The 20826-nt window shown below is 43.8% G+C and overlaps 2 protein-coding genes and 1 long non-coding RNA gene across 7 annotated transcripts in view; 2 read left to right on the top strand and 1 right to left on the bottom strand.

Annotated features, from left to right (window-relative positions):
* JMJD8 (jumonji domain containing 8) overlaps window positions 1–6990 on the top strand; it is a 165274-nt gene extending 158284 nt beyond the window's left edge. For all 4 annotated transcript variants that reach the window (XM_069210549.1, XM_069210546.1, XM_069210545.1 and 1 more), the window contains one exon: window positions 6529–6990. In XM_069210549.1, the coding sequence (XP_069066650.1) occupies window positions 6529–6630 (102 nt within the window). In that variant the 3' untranslated portion in view covers window positions 6631–6990. The remainder of the gene's footprint in view (window positions 1–6528) is intronic.
* A 2488-nt stretch (window positions 6991–9478) lies between these two features.
* Window positions 9479–20672, bottom strand: LOC138261527 (uncharacterized). The gene is made up of 2 exons (XR_011199109.1): window positions 20530–20672; window positions 9479–9913 (listed from the first exon to the last, which is right to left on the bottom strand). It is a non-coding gene; the product is annotated as an uncharacterized lncRNA (long non-coding RNA).
* The window catches only part of METTL22 (methyltransferase 22, Kin17 lysine), a 244005-nt gene continuing 242993 nt past the window's right edge, over window positions 19815–20826 (top strand). For both annotated transcript variants that reach the window (XM_069210541.1, XM_069210540.1), the window contains exon 1: window positions 19815–19933. The gene's annotated coding sequence lies outside the window, so the exon portion shown is untranslated. The remainder of the gene's footprint in view (window positions 19934–20826) is intronic.

Raw genomic sequence — 20826 nt, 5'->3', positions numbered from 1 at the left:
GAATAGTTAAACAAAATACAATTTAATGGGAGAGTCACATTTTGTCTAAATAGTACAAGAAAGGTTCTTTAGAAAAGTTACCCTTTGCCTGCCTAAACCTTCTAAGGCCTTTCAGTGCCTTCCAACTGTCACCTGGCAGCTGATGGCTCCCCTGTGGTGAAGTGGGGCAAAAAATGGGCTGAGCTGAATGGGAAGACATGATTCCCCTGCCCTCCCTTCCCCCCACCCCGCATCGACCCCCAGGAACCTGACAGAATATGCAGTGGAGGCTAGGAGAATTCCCTTTGACATTAAAGTACCAAGTCCTGTTTGAATGTCACATCCCGTTCGACAGGTCTGCTGGGGTTTTTCACATGACACTTGGGGTGCACTTCAGAAAGGCCTCCTCTGGCAAAGGCAATGAAAAATTTCCTAGCCAATGAGAAGGAAAGTTTAAATTCTGTTAAGGACACGAAAGCGAGGATTATGCATTTCCTCTTCACTTTATTGCCACAGCAACCTTCAAAGAACGTATAAGTAAAAGAAAACATTCAAACTACATATCCCATGAACCATGAGGGAAAGTGTCTCCATAACAACTACTGTCCAATCAAGTAACAGTCCGATGTATATGTGTGTGTGACATCCCTACCTGTTCCTTCTTCTTCGCAGGAAGACATTAACCACAAACGTCCGCTCTATAACAAAGCCACCAGGGAGGGTCCAGACATAATTTTCTGATATCTCTGTGTGGTATAATTCTTGCCTCCGAGTCCTTAATAGAATTGAAACTTTTCTTCTCGTTGGCTAGGAAATTTTTCATTCTATGTCAGGACCGGAAGCGAGAATTATGCATGTTCAAAGCTTACTCACCACAAGGTCTGTGGCATCCGAAATGGGTTTGAAATAGAATCTATTGCAGGTTGATTCGGATGATCAGTCCGAAGAAGTCATAATATCTTCCAGCCTACCACCTACCTGAATAGATTTAGATGCCATAGCACCTATTGTGGAATGAGCCCCAAACTTTAGTACATCAATACTGGCTTCCACCATAACCCAGAGTACCCACCTGGACGATGGAAGGGGAAGAAACTGCCTTAAAGGGTTTCTTGAGAGCGTTCAACAATTGTCTTTCACTTGCTGGTCTGGATTTACTTGTGATTTTCTCATGTGCCTTAATACATCATCCCACACACAGTTTAGGGTTTTCAGCAAAAACAAGATAGGATACTGACATTATATTTGTCTTTGTTCTCCTGGAGACTGTGAAGGTAATCCCGTCCAGGGTAAAGACCCTTGCTGATATATCAAGAGCTCTAACATCTGAAACTCTTTTGCAGGATATGAGGCATAAAAGCATTGCCAATTTTGCAGAAAGCTCTTTCATGGAGAGGTATTGGTTGTCATGCCCGCTCAAAAGGAGTGGCAGTACCAGATTAACTTCCCACAAACCTGAATATCTAGATTCTTGCAGTTTGCAGAGTCTTATTTCTTTTGTGAACTTGCATACCCAAGGGTGTTCTCCCACAGGAACTTTGTCAATGGTATTGTGTCCGGCTGGGATGGCCGATCTAAACGAGTTTACTGTTCGATATGCCAGACCTGACTGCGCTCCTACGTTAGAAAGTTTACAAAGTGTATACCCTCCGCCCCCAAAGGATCCAGATGTCTCGCCAAACACCAATGGTGCCATCGTTTCCAACAACTATTGGATGAATTCAGTAGCTTCCAAGTGTTAGTTGGCGGTTCAGTCTGGATGCAAAGAGATCAATGTGGCACAGACCCGATCTGTCCATGAGGGCCAGGAAGGTTTTGCGGTCCAGATGCCCGGTAGGTACCTGACGTTACCGAGATCTGTAACTGCAGGCAAAAGTGTCAGATGTCCTTCACAAGATATGACAGGATCTTCAACCTGGTCCCTCTTGGCCAGTTGACATACTGGACTGCTGAGATGTTGCCCATCTTCAGTAATACGCAGCAGGATATCAGACTGCAAATGATCCTGCCAGGAGCTCCAGACAGCTGATGTGGAGATTCAACTCCTCTTGAGACCACCTGCCTCCCATGGATATTTTAGCCGCATCTGGCTTCCCATTCCTGGCAGATGGCATCGGACTCTCTGACCATGTCTGGCGTTGTCCAGAAAATTGCTCTGCCATTCCAGGCTTCCATGTGGCCGATCCACCACTGGAGTTCCGTCCTGGCATCAGATGACAGAGATATCAGTTAAGACTAGGTTAGTCCTCTTTGAAGGTGACACCTTCAGCCTCTGAAGGGCCCGATAGCGTAGTGGTCCCGAGAATATAGCTTGAATAGAGGATGATAGAAGTCCCACTGTCCTGGCTAGTTGTATCAGTGACATTTTGTCTCATCTCAGGACAATCCGGAGCTCTTTCCTCGTTTTGGATATCTAGGAGGCCGGAAGACTCAGAGATGTTTTGACCGAATCAATGAGAAGTCCCAGGAATGTCATCTGTTGACTCCTAATCAGTTCAGACTTGCTTGTGTTGATAACAAAGCCCAGGTTCTGTAGTAGTACAATAGTCATGTTCAAATTATAGATGTAATGGGATTGGGACTGATCCGTTAGAAGGATGTTGTCGAAGAATATGATCAATTGTATAAACCCCCCAAAGTCCCCTCTCCCGGGTGCGCAGGGTATCCACCACCGGTTGAAGTAGCTTAGTGAAGCACCACAGAGCTGATGAGAGACTGAAGGGGAGAGCCTGGAATTCATAGATCCGATCCTGCCAGACGAATTGGAGAAATCTCTGATGAAATGGGTAAATGGGCAACGAAAGGTGGGCACCCTAGAGGTCAAATCTGACCATCCAGTTGCCTGTAAGAAGCATATCCCTCAGAAGATGGATGCCCTCCAACTTGAAATGCTGATATACCAGCCATTCATTGAACTCTTTCAAGTTGATGACCGGTCTGAAGCCTTTGTCTTTTTTTCTGTACAAGAAACAGGTTGCTTAAGAACCCATTCTGGTGGAATATTGATGTGTAAATCGCCCTTTTTGCCAGAAGGTCCCTTTCCTCTGAGTCTATTAGGTGTGTTCCCTCGGCTGAAATAAACAGAGGTCATAGGCGTACCACTTGAACAGAGGACCTGTAATCTGTGTGATAGCCCCTGACCGTCAGAAGGACCCATGGGTCTGTTGTGATCTTTTCCCAGTTGTGAGCATGTAACGTTAATCTCCCTCTAAGTCTTGAAGGGAAAAACAAGATTGCTTACCAGACTTTCCTCTCGGTGTTATTTTTGCCCTGCTACCTCTGTAGGATTTCCTAATCCTGATCCCGGTTTGAATAGAAGGACCCCTGTTGACTGTTGTTCCATCCATTGTTTCATTTGAATTGGCATTTAGGGGGACTTTGTTGGTATGGTCAGCTGGAGGAGTAGCCCCTGCCTCTTCCGGCCCCTGCGAAAACCTTCCAGGGGAAGATCTTCCTGACTGACAACTGAGCTTTGTCAATTGCCAAGAAGGTCGAGACGAATTTCCCTAATTCCTTGACAAATGGCTCACCGAAAAGGTTTCCTTGTGCTATGGCACCCACTTCTTAAGTTGTGAGCTCCCCAGTTTGGTGTTGATCTTGATGAGGAGGGAGCTCCGCCTCTTGGACGCCAAATGCACAATTCGAGTTCCCCAGGAAGCAGACAGCCCTCTGTGCCCATTCAGCTACTATGTCCGTAGACATAGGGAATCCTAATTTTTTGGCTTGTTCCGCCAGGTCGATAATCTTTGTGAGGGGCCCAAGAATGTCCAGAACCTGGCCAGTTCTCCAGGAACGGTTGATGCCCTTCTTAGGGTCAAACATGTACCTGCTAAAGAAAATACACATTTTGGCAGTGATATCTGGCATGACTGCCACCTTTCCATTTAGCGATGGCCTAGGGACTCCGACCTGAGGTGTGCTTTAACATCTTTTTCTAGGGGTTGGTGGATCTTGCTTGCCACGTATTCTACCACTTTAGTGCCTGTGATTCATTCTGAAGACCTAAGGTGGTATATCCCCACCGGATCGAAAATATCAGACTGCCCTGCGTCTCCATCCAGGGATTCAGAGGCCATGAAGCTTGGGTGCCAAGTTCTGCCCGAGTCACCTTCCTCATCTGAGGACAAATCCCCTTCAGAATCACCCTCTACTCTAAAGGAAGTCCTGGGGTCAGGGTCTGAATTTGGGGTGCCAAAGTCACGTTTTCCTCCAGGTTGGCTTTCCTCCCAGGAGGGTGCTTGCACTCTTATGGAAGGTTTCCCAGAGGTTGTTGAAGCATTCCAGGTGCACTGCATCGCTCTTGGCGGCCTTCTTTCCCCCTGAAGACAGCCCGCTTTGTCCTGCGCCTAAAGATGGAGGGTTTCTGAACACTCCTGGAATACTTTTGGCTAATTTGTCACCTTTATCCTGAAGTGGGGCGTGCCCTAGAAATCGCGTGAGAAAGCTCTATATCTGCTTCAGCGGGCAGGCGCAGAGGAGGCCATTCTTCCCTTGTCTCCTACAGGGAGGAATATTCATGGTCCAGAGGGGAATCCATGAGTGATTAAAGAGGGTGTTAGCACACACAACGAAATATATATATATATATATATATATATGCACCACATAGTGGTCAATCCCTCTTACTGGGTTGACCACTAGGGATCAGTAAACACAGACCGGGTAGCGGTGTCCAAATGGGGGTTTGCAGGAAAGCTCTGAGGGAACCCAGGTGGGAAACCTCCACAGGGTTTTCCTCACGCGCAATCCAGCAAGAGCGCTGTCTAGCTGCTATGACGGGGCGCAGCGCACCTGATAGATCTGCAGTCAGTCTAAAATAGCACCACCTGGAGGACCCCCCCCCAAAAAAAAGTGGCATAAGAGAGGGATGCCTGAGACGAGAGCAAGTGCTGTATGCTCTAAACAAAGACAAGCGAACATGCTGTGGCAATGTTATTACCTTACCTTGTTCCCCTATGCATGGTTTAGATGTGTTTCCACACATATGATGAAAAAGGCACTGCATGTCCCAGGAGGCCTAGTTCACAGCCCATCTTGTGCGAGGCTTCGTACAAAATGCAGCCCTGGCCTAATCCCATTACACGTTATCCTGAGTCATCAAGAGAAGAGGAAAGGGCTGGTCCAGCTTCTGTCTTCAAAGGACGATTTCCAATGGTATTCAGAAACTACTGCTCACTAGGTAGCTGCGCTCTTGTGCTAACTTTCTGTTGCAAAGTCTGATTATTCAAGCCAAGGCAAGGTTTTTTTTTAAACGAAAACAATTCTTTCAGTTCTGTGTGTTTGAGCAAAGCTCCTGAAAGACTTTGTGTTTGTAGACAGCAAACTGATAAATCAAGCAGTCTGAAACAAAGTAGTTAAGCTCTCGGGTAAAGAAAATAACTCTTATAGAATTGATTTAAGGTTTTTTGTAAAAACAAAGGAACAACTTGTTAAATGGTCTTGAGAGAAAGATTCCATAAACTCCAGCAAAAGGTCACTTGAAGGTTATTTCTGCAAAAGTCGGAATGAAGACAAAATAAAACTCAAGACACATTTATTTTAATTTATTGGAGATCAAAAGACTTTACTCTGCTGTGATCTGTGAAACTCCTTAGAGTAATCTTTGTGGTAAGTCTATATAAATTATTCGAGCATATTGAATATTTTCGAGAATATTACTGTCTATAAGAGGTTGACAGAATTACAACACATTTATATTCTAGATATGGTTAAAGATGATCCAAACTGCAGATGTGGTTGTAATAAAGGAGAGATTCAACTAGCCCTCTTCTTTTTATTGGTGAAAATCAGTCCAAGTGGAGATAGGGAGTGTGAACTAGTTTTACAGAGAGATAAATCTTCCTCTAACTGTAATATTTTCTTTACAGGGCTCCTTCCCTACTGTTCCCTACCCAAACCCTTCCGTCACCTGTTCACCCTAACAATCTGAGATATAATAGTATACAGACTTGGCGCTGTCTGGAGGTGGACCTTTTGAGTATCGCACTGACCCTGATGATTTGAGAACCACGAAACGAATGTTAGCTGGCACTTGGGCAGGGCTCTTGTTTTGTCCTGCCAGCCTACCAGGCCCCAATCACAGTGGTACTCTCGTTGACATTACATTGTCACAGCTTGTTTGACAGGTCGACTGGGTTTACATAAAACATTTGGGGCACACATCAAAGGAGTGTAATGTAATGCCAAACCAGTTTGTGTGTATCCACTGTCTGGATGCTATAAGCTCAGCTTTGGTTTTACCAGAAGTTTGGCTGGACTATCTAAGTTGGATTTTAGTGTTAGATATTGGAGGACATCAGAATTACCCCCACACACACCCTTATCCTAAGAGCCCAAGTTTAGTGCGGCTGAAGACTTCAGCCATCTTGAAAATGCCAGAATGGGGAGGGTTTACCCAAAACATCTTCACCCCATTTGCACCTCTAAGCATCCACTTCAGAATACTCCTGGACCCAAAGAGGTTCAGAACATGAATGAACCTGCTGTCTGCACCCTAAAAAGAGTGTTGGATGACCTTACCTGCTCTCTCTCTCTCTCTCTTGTACCTAGGACAAAGTGGATTCCAAGGGTCATAAGGCTGCCCTCTTGTTAAAGCTACAAAAACACAACAAGCTAAAACAGGCCTTTTCCTGCAGCTGCCTGGCTGAGTAGTCTGTACCTGTACTGGACTCTCTTGTTGGCCTTTGTAAGTCATGGTGCGCCTCCCCTAAGGTCCTGTGAGTCTTAAGAAGTGTACTCCTCTGGGGATTTGGACTTAAAGGACTAAAGTCAGAAGATAAAATCTTTGAACAGGACAAACCTAATTCGTGCATCCGACCTGCACTCCAATGTGGTCAGCATAAAATTGCACATAAGTCCTCTGCTACCACGACCATTGACTTATCATTGGCACTTTTTTGCTTCTTGGTGCTATTTCTACAGAAAACTTTAAAAATTCAAAAAAGGTACCCCTATTGTATTTTTGTCATTTTGTGTCAATTTGTTTATTAAAGTTTACTCTATTTTACTAAATCATTTCAGGATTTTTTATATTTTGTATTTCTACTTTATTACTGTTTTAGTACTGTATAACTACTTTACACATTGTCTCTAAGTTAAGTCTGTCTGCTCTGTGCATGGAAGCTACAAAGGCTGAGCTCGGTTTGATTTAGTGACATTAATGGTTCACACTGACAAGGAATGTGATCATTTCTTGAGGTGGGCACTTACCACCCTCAACTAATAACCCATTTTCTTACATATACCATTTTAAGAAAGTTCACTTGAGCAGTTTTAATTACAGAGAGGTAAAGGGTGATTCAGGTAAAGTGCAACTTTGACACTGGACCAGGCTTCAAAGATGTTGCATTTCTATTAGTCTTTCACACCCTGGGTTTCTGAAATTCCAAAATATCTTACCCTTTTAACCGTGGCTACTAAAGATTATATATTAGGATTACACAACACAATTTCTGTCCTTGCAGTATTAATTGCAAAGCTGGAAACTGAGCCAAATTTGTGAATCCGCATTGAATGTGCAGTGATCCAGGTTGTTAAGATCAACAAATAGCCTACATAAATCATATGCCACCCCTTTAATGCAAAGGTATGAACATATAAGGTATTTCGGATCTTCTCTCCCAGGAGTTCAGTAAACAGAACAAATAAACACCACCCCCACGGTGGGACCTCCACAGGCCAGGCAATCATACCGCCATATTACGACCGAGGTGGTTCAACCATCAGGGTACCGCAGCCACCACCAGGATCATAAATTACACCCCCATGCTGATCACGACTTCACTTTCTACCAGCCTTTTCATGGTGGGGTCCCACCATGGAAAGGCTGGGGGAAAGCCAGTGCTGGAGGGCTACATGGGGGCCCTTGTGCTGCCCACAACCATGTTGTGGGCAGTGCAGCCCCCCCCCACCGCCCAGCGCCCTGTCTTCTTTCCAGGTGTCCTGCATTTGGCAGGAATAAAGTTGAGAAAGACCTGTGCAAACAGCATTCAGCTCCTATGGTTTCAACGCTGTAGATGAGTGGGAATCTTGACAGCAGATGTCCAGGAGGACACTTTAAGACAGGGAAGTAGTCCAGCAGAGGAATAAAAAAAGATGCTTGGATGATCCGGTCGCTGAAGAGCAATTTTTCAAGAACTCCTCGTGAGTTAACAAGCCTCAGGTCCTGCTACTTTCCCAGTGTGGAAGTAAACAGCCCATCCAATTCATGGACTCGAAAAGGAGTATTGGATACATTAGCCTGAGCACAATGGAGGGAAAGACTAGGAGCTGGTCACCACTGGAAGCTACCTGCGTGGACCTATAAAAGTAGTTAAAGCCTCAAACGGAGCGTCTTGATTGGCAGGCCATCCTCGAGTGTTCCAATCAAGTCCTAATAGGAGATAATGTAATTTACAGCCGTCTTCCTGCTACAGTCCTTACCAAATTAGCAGTTTCCCTGCCCAGCAGAACACCATTCTGTAGCTAATAAAAAAAGTTCCTCCAAGATGGCTCCAGATTACTCTGAATGCTATAAAGTAGGAACTAACAATGAGTACTTCCTATTTCTTTTCTTCAGCAATGTATGGGCACCATTGCTGTAGAGAGTTGAGTGTATTTATTTATTTTAAATCTTGTTAGATATATCCCTCTCCATTGAGATGTCTGAGGCTTCTGCTGGGCTCCCTCAGACCTCTGTCTGGGGCCTGGCACATGAGAGGTGGAACCTTCTGGCTCAAGGGTGTTCTTCAGTTGTTGCTGAATCAATTCAATTGTCTAGGAAACCTTCTACCAGAAAGGCATACTCTTGCCATAGGAGAAACTTTGAGAATTGGTGAAGGGACAGGTATCTGTCTCCTGTTTTTTTGTGACTCTTTCTAAACACCAACTACCCACGGTCCTGCTCCATCTTGGGACCTTCCTTTAGTTCTCTATGCTTAGATGGTCAGTCATTTTAAGCCTTTACAGTTGGTGGATCTTAAGTTCCTTTCATCCAAAGTTCTTTTCCTAGCCACCATTTGTTCAGGTTGGAGGATCAGAGAGATAGAATCCCTTCTCACTTCTCCTCCATTCCTGCTGCTCTATGATATCATGCTTATCTTAAGACTCAATATCCTTTTTCTTCCAAAGGTTTCTTCTCAGCTCTACCTGAAAGAGGACACTGTACTGCCAGTTTATCACCCCAATCTATCTTCTTCGATGAACAGAATCTTCATTATCTCGATATTCATCAGACTATCTCTATCTTCAGGCGACTCTTTCCTTTCACAAGACTGACTCCTTTTTTGTTTCATATGGTCTTGCAGGCAAGGGTTTTCGCCCCTAGTCTTCAAATCTTTCAAGATGGATTAAGTTGCAATTATCCAGGTTTATGAGGGTTCAAAGGTCTTCCTTCTTCTGTCCAATCTAAGTGTGGCCAGGGCATGGCCTCTTCTTGGGCAATATTAAGGGTGTTTAATTCAGATTTTCCTAGCTTTCGTGAAGGAAAGTCTAGATTTTATTAAAGACACCGAGGTGAGTATTATGCTTCCTTTTTTTGCTTTAATATCAATAGCAGCCAAGAAAAAAAACATTAACATAAGAACTACATATCCCATGAATCAAGAAACTAGATGTCATACATGAAGTCATAAAGAAATAACCAATAGCAAGCCCGCAACACCAATAACTGTCTTAACTGCGAGCAACAAGCCCTCTTTTCTTGCAAGAGCAGGTCAAAGGAAACTAAACAAAGGAATAATAACCAAAATAATGGAAAAAGCCATCAATAGTGTAAAAAAGTATTTTGCAAAGTCCAGAGCTGATGGGTAAACCGAATTCGGGTGGTCCTCATAACGACTGGAAAGCATTAACCGATGACCATGAACAGAATCAGATGCAGAGACTTCCTGAGGAAGAAACATGGAAATAGAACAAACATCTTCATGACGAAGCAAGTGGTGCGGGGGAGCCGGCACTGAAATAGAAATGGGAGGGTTAAAAAAGCAGTGGGATAATACTCGCCTCCGTGTCTTTAATAAAATCTAGACTTTCCTTCACTAAAGCTAGGAAAATCTGAATTTTATTACAAGACAGGAGACTCCTATAATGCTTGTTTAAAGCATGTTAACAGAATCGGCAACAATAGAAATTGGTTTACAATAAAAAGTTCTAAAAGTGGAAACATTAGACCAGTCTGCTGATCTAAGAATGTCCTCCAAACGAACTCCAGCCCAAAGGGCCTTAGAAGCCATAGCACCTCTGGTGGAGTGTGCCCCAAAGGAACTGGTGTCAATACCCGCTAGGGTCATAACCCACTTAACCTAACGAGCAAGGGTAGGAGAAGAGACGGGTTTATGAGGTTTGAAAAAGGAAATCAGCAACTGGGGAGGAGAGGACGTTCTTAAATCCGCAGTTTTTGCTATGTAAACTTTTAAACAGTTACCAACACAGAGTTTAGGATGTGAAGGAAAATATGGGAATTGAATTATGGAAATATTTGTTTTTGTTCTTCTATGAATTCTGAAAGACACATTAGTAGGAAAGAACTGGACGGAGGATACATCTAAAGCTCTAACATCGGAAACACTTTTCAAAGAAACTAAGCATAGCAACATTGTTAACTTTGCTGAAATGTTACGTACTGCGCTGAACTTCTCACCTCTGGATACCGGGTTGGCGAATACACCAGGTATTCTACAGGTTCTGGATACTCCCAGATAAGGGCGACCCCTTCTAGTAGCCACAGTGCCGCTTGACAGGCTACGCCAAAGCAGACCGTACCCTCCAGAAGGAGTACCAGAGGGAAAAACCCCAACACTGGGGAAAAACCTCTAACAGGAACTCCTGAAGAAAAACAAGAAAATACAGGACTTGACAACAGGAACAAAAATAGGCAAAATCTCCCAAGACAAAAAGCAGGAACAAAGAACAGGCAAAATATTCCAAGGCAAAAAGCAGGAACAAAGAACAGGCAAAAATATCCCAAGGCAAAAAGCAGGAACAAAGAACAGAAGCGAACAGCACAACCAGAAGAAAGTGTTTGCAACGCACGGTGGAACAAGACTGACTTACTTATATACTGAGAAAAGGGAAGTGACATCACAGGAAAAGGAAAGAACTCCATCTTGAATTGGGAAGAGCCCATAGACCAAAATAGGAAAAAGAAAGTAGTATAAAAGAAAAACAGAGCATGCTGGGACAAAAACACGAAGAAGAAAAGATGGACACAACATGGACAGAGCCAGTAAAAAAGACCAGACAAACCCACCACCAACAACAAAAAAAGAATAAAAAAGGGCTACAGGTAAGTGTAGCGCGACCGGAAGCGAAATATATGCTTCCCAGGATGTTTAATCAAAAAACGCAGTGAACGGCGCGCCGAGTATCGGAAGCGCATTCCATCTGCGAGGATAGAAAGAGACGCCGCGTCTAAGTGCGGCGTTACAGTAGGTCCCCTCCCCGAGGCCCCAGGTTTGTCAGGATGAGGGTCAAAAAACAGGCGGACCAAACGGGGAGCATGGACGGAGGAAGCATCCTCCCAAGAACAGTCACTGAGAGGGTATCCTTTCCAATGAACCAAAAACTGTAGTTTGTGCCGAAAGATTCTGGAATCACAGATTTCTTGTACTTCATACTCAGGCTGTCCGTTAATAGAAAGAGGAGGAGGACGCTGGAAATGGCGGTGGTATGGATCAGGAACAACGGGTTTTAACTGGGACACATGGAAAACAGAATGAACCCTCCGGGTATGAGTTAAGCGAAGACACACAACTATAGGATTCAGGACTTGCAAAATCCGAAAGGGTCCATAAAAACGTGGCTTGAACTTATTGATGGAAAACCGGGAAGGTAGAAATCTGGAAGAAAGCCACACCTTGTGGCCCACTTGATACAAAGGTGCTGCTTGACGATCACGATCTTCCTTTCGTTTCATTGCTTGTTTCGAAGCTAGGAGAGTTATGTGAAGTAGGCCCTGGATTTGACGGATCTGATGTGAAAAAGAAGTGACAGCAGGCACAGAAGAGGATGTTCGGGAAACAGTAGTAAAAGTCCTCGGATGAAATCCATAAGTACAATAAAAGGGTGTGGTCTTGGTCGCACTATGTACTGTGTTTTTATAGGAGAACTAAGCAAGATACTCCGACCAATTGCTTTGTGTGGCATTACAGTAACATCTCAGATACTGCTGAAGTTCTTGATTCACTCAGTTTGCCCATTAGTTTGTGGATGGAAACCAGAGGATAAGGAAATCCCAATGTTAAATAAGGCACAAAAGGATCTCCAGAAACGTGATACATATTGAGGCCCTCTGTCCGAAATGACCTCTTGCGGAAGACCATGGAGGTGAAAAATATCGTGCAGAAAAATGTGATTCATTTCTGGGGCTGTCAGTAGTTTCTTCAAGGCTGAGAAATGGGCCATCTTGGTGAATGAATCTACGGTCACTATGATTACTTGATTACCAGAGGAGGTAGGTAGAGAACATATGAAATCCATGGATTAGAGTACACTAAGGACCGGAAGGAACCGGTAAAGGTCCTAATAAACCTGCCACCTTAGTTCGGGGTGTTTTAATCTGAGCACATACTGGGCATGCTGATATATAGGTTTCAGTATCTGTCTTAGGCAAAGGCCACCAAAAAGATCGCTGAAGCAGCTCCTGGGTCTTCCTGATACCTCGATGACCGGCTATAGGAGAATCATGGCACATTCGTAGAGCTTCTGTCTGCACCTTCTTGGTAGGTAGGAAAAGTGCCTGTTGATGATAGAAGTAGTTGTCCTTCTTCTGCAAAAAAGGAGTCACTCTATCCCATTCTAAAGCAGACAGAAACTGGTACTCAGATTGAACGCGTTCTTGAAAAGATTGAGTAACTCCGATGATTCTGTTAGACTCAATAAGATGTGGAGAGGAGTTCCTGGCTATGTCAGGATATCTGCGGGATAAAGAATCTGCCACAGAATTCTGGGAACCAGGTATGTACGTGATCACAAAATCGTACTAGCTAAAAAACAAAAAGCTGATCGTTCCAGACGACTAATGCAACACTGAAATTCCGAAGACATTGGGGATTGCGATGATCAGTCCTGGCTTCAAAATGCTCTCTGGAACCCATCAAGAAATGCCTCCATTCCTTACAAGCTACTTTGAGAGCAAGTATTTCTCATTCCAGTACAGAATAATTGCGTTCAGCCTCTGATAAGATATGAGACAGATAAAAGATAGGATGTTCCAATCCATCGTTGTCTTGTTTCTACAGCAGAACTGCGCCAATAGCTCTTTCTGAGGCATCAGTCACAACGATAAATTTATTGGTATTGTCAGGATGACGCGAAATGGGTGCTTGGGTAAAGGCTGTCTTCAATTCTTGAAATGCACGTTCAGCATCTTTGGTCCAGACGAAACCCTTCTTCAGGTTCTCTTTCTTAATTGTTTGTGTTATGAAACTTTGTAGGTGGGCAAAGTTCTAAATAAACTGACAATAGAAGTTTGATAATCCAAGGAAACTTTGCGTTTCCTTAATGGACGTTGGAGAAGGCCAATCTAATATGGTACTGACCTTGTCAGGATCCATGGATATTCGTGTTGATTGATACAGAACCCCAAATACTTTACTTCGGATTTATGGAACTCACACTTCTCTGGTTTACAAAACAATTGTTTTTTCTTGAGCCTTTCCCGGACTTGCACGACATGATCTATATGTTGCTCAGGATCACAGGAATATATCAAGATATCATCCAAATAAATGACTACATATTGGTTGAGTATGTCAGAGAACACTGAATCGATAAATCGTTGAAAAACAGAAGGGGCGTTGGTCAGTCCAAAGGGCATAACACGCTTTCATAGTGCCCACAAGGAGTACGGAAAGCTGTCTTCCATTTATCACCTTCCTTGATCCGAAGAAGATGATAGGCACCCCGTAAGTCTAATTTGGTAAATATCTTGGCTCCTTGAATGGCATCCAATATATCCCTGATTAAAGGCAACGGATATTGATCCTTAATCATTATTCTGTTGAGTTCATGAAAGTCAACACATGGACGCAGATCCTTAGCTTCTTGGGGACGAAGAAAAGAGGAGCCCCAGCAGGGGATGTGGAAGGAGCAATTAAACCGTTGTGTAAGTTATCAACTACATATTCCTTTAGCGCCTTCTTTTCTTGGTCTGTCAGGGAATACATTTGACCAAAGGGTAAGACTTCATCAGGAACTAAAGGAATAGCACAGTCATGACTGTGATGAGGCGGCAAAATAGGATTACTAGGTTTCCGAAAAACCCTGATACATTCCTGATAACAATCTGGAACTCCCTGGATCATATTGATAGAGTTAGTGTGATCCTTGGTTGACTGACAGGGCCTTTTGGGAGTCCAATAAGAGGTAGTGGAATAACAATTCTGTTGACAAAATAAAGACGTTAGGGATATAGTTCTTGTTTACCAATTGATATCGCGGTTGTGTCGGGCCAACCAGGGTATTCCCAAAATCATGATGTGATTTGGTGAGGCTATGAGATCAAAGGCAACATGTTCCTGATGCCCCCCAATTGTCAAACAAAGAGTAGGAGTTGAGGTCACCACAGGACCTGAGGTTAACGTAGAACCATTCACCGTGTGTACCTGCTCAGGAGTTTCTTTAAGGATACGGGGAATTCCTTTATTCGTAGCCCAGGTCTCATCCAGATAGATTCCACTGGCTCCACAATCAAGGAGAGCCAGAAGGTGTTCTTCTTGATCTTGTGAACTTTGTAACTTGACCGAGAGGATAAACAAGGTGGACATGCTTTCTCTGGAAGAACATATTGATGGTACTTCAGCTCCTCCCATCTCCTTCCTCCTTACAGGGGACGGGAGCTGGCATTTCCCGCAGGTCTTGCGGGATGTACCGGACAACTACGGATCAGATGGCCAGCCTTACCACAGTACAGACAAAGTCCCTTTCGTCTTCGTTCCTCCCTTTCTGACTCCATCAATGGACCATGAACCAAATCTATCTGCAAGGGTTCTTCAGGGGGAGGTGGAGAGGCTTCGGATGGAACATCTTCCGTTCGCCGATTGCTAGTACGAAAGGTACCAGACTGGTATGGAGCTCGCATTCTACGTCTCTCCATCTTGCGCTCTCGAAGTCTATATTCGATGTTCATAGATTGATCCATTAATTCCTTCAAAGAACAAGCCGGAGAAGAATGTACAAGCTCATCTTTAATTTCTTCACGCAGGCCTCGGTGGAAAAGGGTTGTGAAGGTGCGTTCCACCCAGGAGGTTTCAGCTGCCAGCTGTTTGAAACGGGTTATATACTGCAGAACATCCTGATTACCCTGCTGAATGTCACATAAGGCTTCTTCAGCTGCTGCTTCTACTCCAGGTCTCTCAAACATTTGTTTGAAAAGAGTCAGGAAAGCGGAATAGGAAGCCAGGACTGGGTCTTCTGCAGAAACCAGAGGAGTCGCCCAAGCAAGCGCCGGACCAGACAAGGCGCTGCTCAGATAGCCCACCTTAGCCTTATCCGAGGAAAACTGGAGTGGACGAAAGGCAAAGAAAACTGTCAGGGCATCCAAAAATTCCTTCATCTTTAGAGGATCTCCAGAATATCGAGGAGTAGTGGGAGATACAGGTGGTATGTCCATTGATCGGGAAGATAAGACCTGTCGTAGCGCAGTGTTCTCTGCCCATAACTGTTGTAACTCTTGGGCTTGTTGTTGGACAGTCTGCAACATGGCTTGAGCATTTTCTGACGCCTCTCCCTGTGGATCTTCCCTGGCGATCTCACAATGCGGAATCTTTTGGCGTTGCAACCTGTTACGTACTGCGCTGGACTTCTCACCTCTGGATACCGGGTTGGCGAATACACCAGGTCTTCTACAGGCTCTGGCTACTCCCAGATAAGGGCGACCCCTTCTAGTAGCCACGGTACCGCTTGACAGGGTACGCCAAAGCAGACCGTGCCCTCCAGAAGGAGTGCCAGAGGGAAAAACCCCAACACTGGGGAAAAACCTCTAACAGGAACTCCCGAAGAAAAACAAGAAAAAACAGGACTTAACAACAGGAACAAAAATAGGCAAAGTCTCCCAAGGCAAAACGCAGGAACAAAGAACAGGCAAAATATTCCAAGGCAAAAAGCAGGAACAAAGAACAGGCAAAAATAACCCAAGGCAAAAAGCAGGAACAAAGAACAGGAGCGAACAGCACAACCAGAAGAAAGTGTTTGCAACGCAAGGTGGAACAAGACTGACTGACTTATATACTGAGAAAAGGGAAGTGACATCACAGGAAAAGGAAAGAACACCATCTTGAATTGGGAAGAGCCCATAGACCAGAATAGGAAAAAGAAAGTAGTATAAAAGAAAAACAGAGCATGCTGGGACAAAAACACGAAGAAGACAAGATGGACACAACATGGACAGAGCCAGGAAAAAAGACGAGACAAACCCACCACCAACAACAAAAAAAAAGAAAAAGGGCAACAGGTAAGTGTAGCGTGACCGGGAGCGAAATATATGCTTCCCAGGATGTTTAATCAAAAAAAGCGGGGAACAGCGCTCCGAGTATCGGAAGCGAGTTCCATCCGCGAGGACAGAAAGAGACGAAATGTCTAAGCGTGGCGTTACATGAAAGGCATTTCAGAGAAAGAAATTTGTTATCGTGCCAAGAATTAAACAAATTTAAAACCAAATTCACATCCCATAAATGATTATATCTAGAAGCAGGAGGATTGGAAAATCTTACTCCCTTCAAGAGACGACACACCAAAGGATGTTCACCAACAGGTTTCCCATCTATTTGAATATGTTCGGCAGAAATAGCAGATCTATAGGTATTCATTGTTCTATATGCCTTACCCTGGGAGGCTAGAGAAGCTAAAAAATGAATCACTAAAGTCACATTGGCTGAAAAGGGATTTGAATTCCTGTCCAAGCACCAGCCACTCCAGATCGACCAGGCAGACAGGTAAACCTTAGTCATTCCTGGAGCCCAAGAGTGGCGGATCTACTGGGCAGCCTCTTCGGAAATTCCGGGGGTTCTCCAGGCTGACCCGAAATCTTCCATGCTACCAGAGTTAAAGTATGATCGAGAATCATATCGTGAGGACGACCCTCTGGATCGAGAAGGAGCTCAGGAAAGCATGGAATCAGAACCGGAAAGTCGATTGACAACTCCAGAACTGAAGGGAACCAATGCTAGGTTTGCCAAAAAATCCCTTTTTTAGGATCTTTACCATATTTGGAGAAAAACAACACCATATTAGGGTCAATAACGGGAGCGGAAGTGATGTTTTGAGGGAAAGAGGGACGGGGACATTCGGAGCGCAGTTTATTTCTTGTGGATTTGTCCAAAGAATGTCTCAAATGAAGCGAAACATAATCCACCACATGTTCAGACGGGACATTTAGTGGAATTTGGATGGTGTATTAAAGTGGGATCAAACATTGGATCCCCCAAAGCATCAAGAACAGTAAAATCATTTACATTAGCACAAAGATCCGAATCAGAAAGAGAAATGTTCTGCCTTTTCTCTAGAGGCCCTTGCCAGAGGTCATCAAAACCCTGGGTATCATCGTCATCCCCATCATCGAACTCCAAATCATCATCTGTGTCCCTCAACTGTGTAATATTAAAAGGAGAGGGACCCTTTTCCACCGTATGAAACTCCTTACGGGGGGAAGGACCACAAAGTTGGGGAGACTCATCAGCACCAGACATAGCCTGTACTTTGGACAAAGTACGCTTTTTCCCTTTAATTGGCTCAGAAACGTCAGCATTTTGGGAAGCCAATTTTTTTAAAGATATTTCCAACTTTTTTGACATCTGCAACATGGACGTTGACACAGCCTGTTGAACAGTATCTTGTATAAAAGTATTCAAATCGGCGCAAAAATCTTGAATATCAACATCATTAGAAACTTCAGAAGTATTCTTAGACATTTTTTAAAATGTTCAAATAATTTCCAGGGACAGGAAAGCTCACAAATCGAAAAAGTAGGCAAAAATGAAAAATAAATGCTACACCAAAATCTAAACCAGTAAAGAGAGGGTTAAAATAATTTGTGGGCATAGGGCGTGTAAATGAATGAAAGACACTCCCCTAAAACCAAAAAAGGCTTTGCAAAGGCGGGACACACCCACTGGCTCCGCCCTAAACAGGAACTGAAGTCTGGGCAAAGACGTGAAGGAAACGCGGTGCCGAACCGCCGGTGGAGTTAAGGAAAAGCATGAAGAAATTGATGAAGAGGCGCGCTGTCGAAGCGCGAAGTGAATCCAGCTGAGGTAAGCGCTTGACTGAGGCGCGCACCTCAGAAGTTTGACAGGCGGGAGAGCCGAACGTTCTGAAAGAGCGTTCAGCTCTCAAAACGACGAGCGAACAAGACATTCGCTTTAATTTTAGGGAACAGACGGCAAACACCAAAGAAATCGATAGAGAAGCAGACTATCCATACCATCACAACTAAAAGTACACAGAATATTATACAATAATAATATATGTATGAAGAAAAAATAGAACTTATCTTGACTGCGAGCAGCAAGAAAAGCGGGCTTATTGCTCGCAGTTATGACAGTTATTAGGGTTGCGGGCTTGCTATTGGTTATTTCTTTATGACTTCATGTATGACATCTAGTTTCTTGATTCATGGGATATGTAGCTCTTATGTTAATGTTTTTTGTCTTGGCTGCTATTGAGATCAAAGCAAGAAAAGGAAGCATAATAGGAGCCTCCGGTCTTGTAATAAAATTGAAAGACATTTGCAATGCAGCTATGTGGGCTTCCCACCATACTTTTATGACACATTACAGTCTTCATGCAGTTGGTTGGGGCATCTGCAGATTTTGGTACCCGAGTGTTGTTCTATGTACATGATGTTTGATGCCATAATCATTATTGATTAAATTTTCACTTGCAGTATTTGGCCTGTGTTTTTTGTTTTTTTTGTATTAAGATTAACCGTTGTTTGCTTGGGTATTGGCTCACTTGGTAAGGACTGCTGGAGGAAGACAGACGAGGATGTAATGACGCCGTTACGTATCAGTAATCTTCATTTGTCCGCATCCAGGTCTTCCTGTTGCAGTCCTGAGCTCACCCTTTTACATGACAATTGATCATTTTTATTTATTTTTATTTCTTCTTGGCTTGATTATATCAGGAATTCTTCATGGTTAGTTAGTTCCTCCTTTATGGTGTTCTGGGTAATCTGATGCCATTTTGGAGGAACTTTTTTTATTAGTGAGGGAATGGCGTTCTGCAGAGCAGAGGAACTGCTCACTTGTTAAGGACTAAGACAGGAAGACCTAGACTTGGAGTAATGAACATTCCGTTCTCAAGCACCAAAATACACGGTACCATTAATCAGGCCCATGGAGCCTTGTTACAAATTGTTCAGTAATTCCATTTTAATCTGAAACGGAAATACAGCCGCTCATTATTTCGGGCACAGCCAAAAGCAGGTGGAATATGCCAGGAAAACAAGACGGAATTTTTGGGAGAAATGGGTGGAAAATGGTGCGTTAAACCTCTTTCCCATATTATTCTCCGTTCCAAATGTGAAACCTCAAATTCGCCTGGCATAGATGCGGTAACATCACCCTCTATATGTAGTACTATGTGTGTTGTTACTACACCTTGTTGAGGGACTACTCGTGATAGGTCATTTACACATGGTAAATTATTGGAAAATGTAAAGGCACAGTTCATAATTTTCACAATAAAAAAATAAGGAATGCAAGTGTTATGAGTTATATAGTGAATGAGTTGCAAACAGTTTGTTGACTACGGATAATTAAACAGCCGACAGATAATGTGCGTAATCCCCAGGGAACGGATTGACAGGTGCTTGTTCGCTGCCTGTTTATTTTTAGATGTACATGGTGTGCCAAGATAAACTGTATTCTTGTTTCAGTAGGACGGAAAGCACGCTGTGCTCAATGCGATGCCGTTTTTAAACTGATTTTTAGGGGTTCTGACAAGAGTCTCCGCAACTTTTTTCCGATGGACAATACGGGTAAGTGAACTTGAGACTCTAGTTTCGATCGCTACAATGGTTACGTTTATTTTTAGTTAAATCTAGATCAGCTGAAATATTGGGAATGGCCCTATATACAAATTACTGGCGGTTGCAGGTGGCATATTCACGACGTGCCATTAGCCAGTTATACAAGACAGTGGGGTGAGTACACATTATATTACATTGTCGAGATTCAAATTCTCAATTTCGATGTTTTGTTTTTCCTGTGTTTTAGAAAAAAAGGGGCCCTCACGTTGAGGTCAGTGGCGTAAAGCAAAATGGTAGGGTCCCTTCTAGAATTTGATGAGGAGCCCCCGAGTTTCCCATATCTTGCAAATATTAATTGACCTTGGGCCAAACGGGGCCCCGTGAAGCGCTGTGGGCCCACTGTGCCACGTGGGGTGCAAAGGCCTGCGTTACGCCCCTATTTAAGGTCTAAAATCGCATACATAATCGACTACCTAATACAATGGTAGAAGGTCCCTATGAAGGGTAAAGTACGTTCCAATGCACCACGCATACCCCAACATTTAAAGAAATACATTTTGCTGTATGCATTTACAGTATCTGTTCTGCTGTGCATGACAATTCACCTGTTGCTATCTACAAAGTTACAAAGACATAGGATTAGACTCAGTCGGTGTCAGTCCTTCAAATTCCGGTTACGGAAAACCGTTAGCGTCTCTGCCAGTCCTCAGGGGCTCCATTTCTTGACTGGCAGAGACGCTAAAGCAGACCTGCTGCTCTGTACCACTGAACGAAAGTTCAACATTCGCCGGAAGTAACGTAAAAGGAGCCCAATTCACGAATTGCCCAATTCACGAACCTCGATTTTTTTCGGCAGTGGGATCACTATCGTATTACCATCCTTGTGTAGGCCATCCTTGTTT

Source organism: Pleurodeles waltl, chromosome 10 (assembly GCF_031143425.1).
Source record: "Pleurodeles waltl isolate 20211129_DDA chromosome 10, aPleWal1.hap1.20221129, whole genome shotgun sequence".
Classification (NCBI taxonomy): domain Eukaryota; kingdom Metazoa; phylum Chordata; class Amphibia; order Caudata; family Salamandridae; genus Pleurodeles; species Pleurodeles waltl.
Note: the sequence above shows the minus strand (reverse complement) of the source record. Positions and strands in the feature narration are given on the sequence as shown.